The sequence below is a fragment of the Rhamphochromis sp. 'chilingali' genome (genome assembly GCF_963969265.1).
Source record: "Rhamphochromis sp. 'chilingali' genome assembly, chromosome: 1".
NCBI classification, from domain to species: domain Eukaryota; kingdom Metazoa; phylum Chordata; class Actinopteri; order Cichliformes; family Cichlidae; genus Rhamphochromis; species Rhamphochromis sp. 'chilingali'.
Genome location: NC_137929.1, coordinates 5443630 through 5451975, shown reverse-complemented (window position 1 = coordinate 5451975; position 8346 = coordinate 5443630). Strand labels below are relative to the sequence as shown.

The 8346-nt window shown below is 42.8% G+C and overlaps 1 protein-coding gene across 1 annotated transcript; it reads left to right on the top strand.

The window, feature by feature from the left end:
- The first annotated feature begins 1021 nt into the window (after positions 1-1021).
- LOC308399116 (uncharacterized protein) lies at positions 1022-7086 on the top strand. The gene is made up of 3 exons (XM_080886114.1): positions 1022-1180; positions 6512-6697; positions 6832-7086. The coding sequence occupies exons 1-3, from the start codon at positions 1094-1096 to the stop codon at positions 6859-6861; spliced, it is 303 nt and encodes a 100-aa protein (XP_080742240.1). The 5' UTR covers positions 1022-1093; the 3' UTR covers positions 6862-7086.
- The last annotated feature ends 1260 nt before the right edge of the window (positions 7087-8346 follow it).

Here is an 8346-nt window from a genome sequence, read left to right as displayed (position 1 = left end):
GTGTGGGTCTGTGTGGGTCTGTGGGTCTGTGTGGGTCTGTGTGGGTCTGTGTGTGTGTCTGTGTGGATCTGTGTGGGTCTGTGTGGGTCTGTGTGTGTCTGTGTGAGTCTGTGTGGATCTGTGTGGGTCTGTGTGTGTGTCTGTGTGGGTCTGTGTGTGTCTGTGTGGGTCTGTGTGGATCTGTGTGAGTCTGTGTGTGGGTCTGTGTGTGTCTGTGTGGGTCTGTGTGGGTCTGTGTGTGTCTGTGTGGGTCTGTGTGGATCTGTGTGGGTCTGTGTGTGTCTGTGTGGATCTGTGTGGATCTGTGTGAGTCTGTGTGTGTCTGTGTGGGTCTGTGTGTGTCTGTGTGGATCTGTGTGTGTGTGTGGATCTGTGTGGATCTGTGTGAGTCTGTGTGTGGGTCTGTGTGGGTCTGTGTGTGTCTGTGTGGGTCTGTGTGGGTCCGTGAAATCATCCTGATTTCTTTAGCTCATGAACACCGTGTGGGGTCAGTGTTAACAACATGGTGCAGAAAGGAAACACAAGCGTGGAGTCGGTGGGATTGTGCAAACGGTGGCTCGTGCATCAATCAGCTCCAGCTGTGATGCATCTCTTTGATTAGTGGGAGCAGCAAACTCCATCCAGATAGCTTCCTTTGTTTTTTTCACTTGACTGATCGATCAGCACACAGCTCCGTTTAGCACACACGCCATCTTTAACGACGGCGTGGAGTCTGTGCCCTGTTCCTCCCACACACGAGTGTTCGTTCATGTTCGGCCTTTGTGTCTGAGCGTTTCCTCTCGGTGTGTCTGTAACGAGGAAGCCACGGGCAGGTCGCACACAAACGTGTGGCTGCCGAGTGTGCGAGTGTGGCAACGTGTGGCAACTATTCTGGTTTGCCAGCGACGTTTCCACATAAACACTGGTGGCAGCTGCTGCCATGGCAACACCATTGTGCTCCCTCCCTCCCTCGCTCGTCTCCCCTCCCTCTCCCCAACCACTCCTCTCTCTCATGCGCCGCCGGCTCAGAGAGCGAGCACCAGAGAGGAGAGAGGTCAGCTCGATTCAGAGGACAGAAAGAAGAAAGGAATAACCCGGAGTGGACGGGGACAGGATGAGCGAGGACAGCCACTCCCACTACAGGCTGGACCCCAGCGATCGCCTCAACGGGCTGGGACAGAGGAGGAAGAGACCCAAGAAGGTAAACGAATAGATGGAGAGCCACGTGGTGCAAAGTGTGTAAGGATGGAGCACCCCACCCTGCAAAAAGAGAAAGGAGGAGGCGGTGGGGTGGGGTTTGTTTATGTGCAGACGAGCGTCCACATGATGTTAGGAGCACCGAACCATCTCTCACCCCGTCGTCTCCTGTGGAGTGTGCGGCTGCTCCCCCACAGCAGCTGTATCCTCTCTCGTATCCTCCGTCTCCTGGTGTTGTGTTGCTCCACAGTGAGTCGTAGTAGGAGGCTCACATGCTGTCAGGGTGGGTCCCTGCTCGCTCTTTGTGTGCCTGTCGTTGGGGGTTTTGGTGTTTGCAGCTATCAGGAGGTTTGTGTTGTAGCCTGATGTGAGAAGTGTTGTTATTATCATCATTTTTAACATTTCTGCACCGCTACAATAAACAGACACACACCCATCAGCCTGTTTACAGATCTATACGCCCATAAAGACGTGAAACACACATTGCACAAATCTACTATAACGTGTTCATATGTGTTATAAAATAAAGAGGTAAAGTATTAGCTGTTCAGGTTGATTCATAAATATGACCTCAGCACGTGAAATCCTTCTGCTGACATCCCTAAAAGCTCGTCAGACCAACGAAGCCGTACAACACAAATAACCAGACCAAACCAGGGTTGTGCGTCTGTTGTTGAGAACATTGTCAGTAAACCACAGTGACGTCCTACAGAGGACTCGTGTTGTCATTATTTTTGTGTATGTCGTGTGAGCTGAGAGCTGTAACCAAAGGTAGTGAGCACGTCGGCCTTTAACGTCGCGGCTGGTTGTGCGATCGTGTCGCCGCTGAACTCGTGAGAGTTTGTCTCAGGGATCTTTACATTTGAAGTCAGGTGAACATCCAGTGAACTAACAGAACATTCAGGAGCATTTACTCTCATGAATGTCAGACAAACTGAGGTTTGTGTGTCAGTTAGATTCTTTAAGTCATTAAAGCAAAGTGTCTCTGTTAGGAAAAGCATCTGTTTCCTCCACCTCTGCAGAACTGCGTGACCCGTAGCATCATTGCAGGAAGTATCCTGTGACAATGAGTGACTGCACATCATCATTATCAACACATAAACCTGTGGTCTGGACCTGCAGTTCTTATTTTTACTGTCTGGTTTTGTGTAAAGCAGCACTTCAGTAAGCACCTGTGAAGCACACAGTCATAGTCGAGTAATGAAGCGATCCATATGTGAAACATATTCCACGTCTACAGGATAGTGGAGGTTACATGGGTCAACCTGGCAAACTGTACCAGCACATGTGATCACACTGATAGCAGAACACAGGTATGTGAGTCTCTACGACGAGGTCAGAAACCAGTAACAAATGTTTCATGTGATTCGTTTTTCTCCAGTTTGTCTGCAGTGAACCTTAAATACTCACTGAACCAGCTGTTTCCTGATGTGGTGACGTGTGTCGGTGATGAAGCCAACACTCTGTCCAGTGTTGGGCAAGTTACTTGAAAACAGTAATCAGTAACTAATTACTTCCCAAAAAAAGTAATCCCGTTACTTTACTGATTACTTATTTTCAAAAGTAATTAATTACTTAGTTACTTTTTAAAAACCCGATTTCCAACCTGAGTAGGTGATAAAGCGATAGATCTTTCAGCCCAATTCTACTTTTTCTGCATAATCCATCATACAAAATGTAATCAAATGGAAACGTCTCTTTTTAAAACTTGTTTTATTAGTTTTAATCTTTTAACTTTATGCATCAAGCAAACATTTAATTATCTGCAACATTCTCTGACTGGAAGAAATGAGTTTAACATTTAAACCTATTTTCTGCACATTCCAGCACATAAAATAAAATATTTTTTGTGTTTACACTCAGTCTTTCAAATAGATGCAAGTAAAACACAGCAGAAAATAAATAAAGTCACAGACTCAGCGGTCCTGTTGCTCTATTTTCACCTGTAAAGCAGGAGTGGGGTAGGCGGAGGTTTACCCTGGTGCAGGTGTGCTGCGGTCAGTGGAAGAATCCGCGAGTTTCTCTGTGAGTTTCCCATTACGTCGTAGCTACTCGGTGCTTGCTGGAAGTTTAGGGGTTTTTTCGCTGTAAAAAGAAGTTTTCTTCCCACGCACAGCGGACACTAATGTTTTTGTCACTTTTTATGGAATCAAACTCAAAGTAAGGTCAGTGCTTCCACGCTTTAAACGCTGCACGCTCACACTCTCTCTGCACTCGATATGTGATCCATTGTTGATCTGCACACAGCTGTTGTCACTAACGTCGCACTCGCTTACGTCACTGTCATGAGACATTCTCGCAAAAAAATCACGGTTTTAGTAATCAAATCAAATCAATCAAATCACTTTTTATTGTCACATCACATGTGCAGGCACACTGGCACAGCACATGCGAGTGAAATTCTTGTGTGCGAGCCCCACAAGCAACAGAGATGTGCAAACACAACAACACAAACGAGCAAAATACAAGAATGGCCAACCTGACACTAATAAATATATGTACAATATATAATAGTGTATGCATTTCTGGATGTGTATACTAAATATTTTCCTACGTGTGTGTGTGTGTGTGTGTGTGTGTGTGTGTGTGTGTGTGTGTGTGTGTGTGTGTGTGTGTGTGTGTATACACATTTTTACAAATTAAATAGTAAAAAAATAAAATAAAATAATAATAATAAAATATATAAAATATACAGAGTTGAATATGTGCAAAACAAGTGGCATATATCAGCAGTTACATATACATATACAGTGTGGAGTGCATAATGTTGCACTCCATAATGTGCATAATGTTGCACTAGTAACGCAGTAACGCAGCGTTCCTACGGGAAAGTAACGGTAATCTAATTACTGTTTTTGCGATAGTAATCCCTTACTTTACTCGTTACTTCAAAAAAATAATCGGATTACGCGTTACTGGAGCGTTGTTCTCCTCTGTAACAAAGCAGTGATAAAGGAATAGATGCTGATTTTATTAACTTGTGTCTTTGTGCTGCTGGATTCAGTCTGAAGCAGGCAGCAGTGCTGAACCTACCAGTGTAAATGTGATGGTGGAAGCAGAGGCCAGCACTTGGCAGTGCTAAACACAATAAAAGACTCACAAGTTCCTGCTCAAAGGTCAGCTGCCTTCAGATCAATCATTAACCTGCAGCAGGTTGTGGCCTGATGTGTTTGTAAGAGTTTCACTTTCAGGAGGAGAAGATTTAAACGAGTCACACAAATGTGAACTACAAAGTCTGTGACACACAATTTATGCAAACTGCATGAAATCTGACCTGAAGAAATCCAGTCTTCTGCCTGTTGTGGTTGTGACAGCTGCTCGTAGGAGAGTTTGTTTGTAGGAGGTGGAGATGTTCTCAGATCAAGTGCGTAATCGTCTCTTTGTGTAGACGCTAAAAGCTGTGAGCCAAAACTCTCTGCTCTGAAACTCTTCACTCAGTCCTCACGCTGAGAGTTTAGAGGCTGAACTTCTTGTTCCTCCATAACACTTTTCATGAAACAGCAGAAATGAGCTTGTGTTTCTCAGCAGTGCGCACACAGAGAACCGATCCTCTCTGCTCAGTCTGAACAAATCAAAGTGAAACGTCAGTGAAAACACAGCTGCTGATCAAACTGTGTCAGATTAATGCCTCAATGTTTCACTGTGAGGTTAAAAAATACATAAAAATGATTTAAAGAAGTAGGAGGCAGATTTTCACAATAAGAGCACTTTGTTTTTAATTCAGTTAATGTCAAACTGTCATCAACACCTCTGTGTTGTCTCCGTCTCTGAGCAGATTCAGGCATTACTCAAATAATAAAGGCTTTTTTTCACTATTATACTTTTCATTAGTCTCCAGGTTGATGATTATAAACAGAATTATTAAAGTTTTTATCATTTCAGGCTGAAAATCAACATGAATTTGGTTCTAATCAAAGAAGCTCCTTTAATGTGTGTCATTAAAATCCTCACACAGGCTTAAAAAGGCGACATTAACATTAAAATAAATGAAAGAAGCTTCAGCTGAGAGCTTCATGCAGTCATCATCAGCAGCTCATAGCAGTCACAGCTCTTTATTACACAGCTTTGCAGGAATTAAAGTGGCTGAAGTGTCAGAGTTTGTGTGAGAAGCTGCTTCATGGACAGCTGTACACACGTCTTTATTATTTCTTCATAAATCAAACACACAGGTTTGTCTGCAGATGATTTAAAGTGTGTCGTTGTGCAGTTAAAGCTGTTTGTGTGACGCCCTGACCTCCTGGGAATGAAACAGCCAATCAGATCCATCAGAGAGAGAGCAGGAAGTGTTGTGTGTTTGTGACAGAACAAGGAAACAGTGATGATGATGAACATACAGGTCCTCTGATGTTTCCTGTTACAGTAACGCTTGTTCATCTGTTGCTCTCCTACACTTTCCTATAAATAAAGGAGAAAAAGTCCGTTTAGTTTCATTTCCTACAGCTCAGAGTTACACTTCACATTCCTGCTGTCACATCAAAAAGCTTCACTTTGGTCCAACATCTACATGTTAACATGAAACACAGACAGACTCAGAACATCTGGAACATCTGCACTTTGACCCAAACTGTTATAGCAGGATATTTTCTGCATATTTCTTATGTTGGACCTGTTTGAACTGTAAACGACCTGTAATCATCTGTAAATGGTGTGAGACACACTGAGGCCACCTACAGGGCAGCTGGGGAACAGCAGGGATCTGAAATCATACGAGACGTTAGTGAGTGAGAAGAACAAACGGACTTAAGATGGCTCGAAGTGATCAAAGTTGATCTAAAACAGAAGATAAATCCACTGATTCTTTGTAAAGTTCATCTGCTGCTCACATGAATCCATGAAAGATTTATTTCACTGAATGTTTCTTCAAAGCTCATTTCAACCTGTTGAAGTCATGAATGAAAGTGCAGACTGAGAGTGGATCACATGATGTTTGAGGTGTGTCATGTGACATGTTCAGTATTGTCACACATGTCTAGATTGTCCCTGATATCATAACTGCTCAAACACTGATGATTATATTTGAAGAATTATTCCTGATGGCAGCAAAGTTTGAATGGAGCTCTCTGTCTGTGCTGATTTGTCGCCCTCTGGAGGTCAAAGCACAAACCTACAGGGCAGCTGGGGAACAGCAGGGATCTGAAATCATATGAGATGTTAGTGAGAAGTTAGAACAAACGGACTTAAGATGGCTCGAAGTGATCAAAGTTGATCTAAAACAGAAGATAAATCCAAAGCAGCATCAGATGAATGTTACCATTTCCAGTTACGGTGCCCTTCATCTAATATGGAAATGTGTTGGTTTTTTTTGCCGTGTTGTTGTTCTTCCTATTGTGTTTAGGCCAGAGATGCTCTTCAAACAGCTGACAGACATGACCACATTACAAGAACATGGTGTGAGTCTGATTTGATATTCCAGTCAACGCTGAGAGACCTTAACCAGGAAGTCAGAGGTCAGCTGATGCTGCGAGCAGGAAGTGAACCAAGGGAAAGGTCCACTCTACTCAATCTCAAAGAAAATATGCTGGTATTTGTTGATGTTGATGGTACAATAAAAATATATAATATAATAAATAATAAAATATCATGTGATGATGAGATGTGTTGTTGGTGTTTGTATTTTCTGTAAATGTCTTTTTTAATGTAACTGCTTTGTTCCAGACGGACAGGGAATCAGTTGCTGTACGATGACATCATCTTGATGTTGACGAGGAGGACGAGAAAAACTAGTTTTGTCCTGCAGATGGCGATCTTGCACCGTGTCCAGAGAGCCGACACTTTGATGGTGCTGCTCTACTCAGCTTACTTTAGCCTGGGTTGGACTCTATATGAGCAGCTTCCACTCTGGTTTCACTCTTAAACACACTTGTTTGATTTCACTTGTAAAAGTTGAAGAATAAATATTTTATTACAAAATTATTTGTTGATGCATTTTTTTAGGGTCAAATATCTTGTTTGATTTGAGGAATGAACTGTTAGGGTGGAAAAAGTGAATCAGGTTAAAATAGTGGTGCTTTATATCAGTGAAGATGTATAATGTAATTTAAAATGTTGATGATGGGTTGTAGTGGGCTTGTACTTACAAAACTGCCTCATTTTATTGGAACGATCCACAGTTGCATCCATTCACGGATGACATCTGACATCATTTGACATCTGGTCTGAACACGTTTGTACACAAGATGCCTCAGTTCTGGATGTTCCCACAGACTCCTCTGTGCACCTAAAGAAAAGGTCAAGTGTCAGCAGCACATGTAGTTGGGACAATTCTTCAGTCGCACAAACTACATAATCATTTTCCTCCAATGACGACTTTTCACTTGCAGAAATGGTCCTGTGTGATTTCCAGGCTGTGATATAAAAACTAGTTCCTAATGGCAGCGACTCACTCAGTAAACATGTGTTTCCTTCACCAACCTCACACACAGATCCAATAAGATCAGGAAGTGGGCAGTATAGTACAATATGTGTTATTCTGTGCTGCACTGCCCAAACTAAAGATCTGCTGAAGTGTTGGAAATGATCCAGATGTTTATTTTGGACGATACAGCAGAAGATCAGACATGAAAGTGGAGATAACACAGAAGACCTGCAGCAAAGGTCAGAGGTCAGACTGGGCCCTGGATTCAACAATGAGCCAATGATCATCAAGCAGTGACTAAAGCAGAGCCCTGACGTTCTGACATTCATCACACAGTCAGAACAAATGTCTGCTGATGACTTCATCTCATGAAACGACTGATAGATGTCAGTTCATTGATCAGCTGAGCTGCTGATCTTCATCGTCACAGAAACATTCAGCTTGTTTCAATCAGGAAATAACTCCCACTACTCCCAGTTTGAACTGTTCCCACTCAAAATGCTGTGAGAACAATGATCATTGTAGAACTTCACAAACATCACGTGTTGTTTTCCACATGTAAGATCAGCAAACACACAGAAACTTCCTGTTGCCACACACGGCCTCTAAAATCTCTTCCACGCTTTCTGTCTGAAGTCCACTCTCTGTGTCGGATCCACAGGAAACAACAAGATCTTATTAACATGGTTTTCAATGTGTCTCCTTCCAAAAAGTCCAACCAATGAACAAATGTGTGTATTTGTGGAGGCCGAACAAAAGCATGACACATTTCTCTGTTTCTATAAACTGGAGTCAAACACAAACATGAAGAGTTT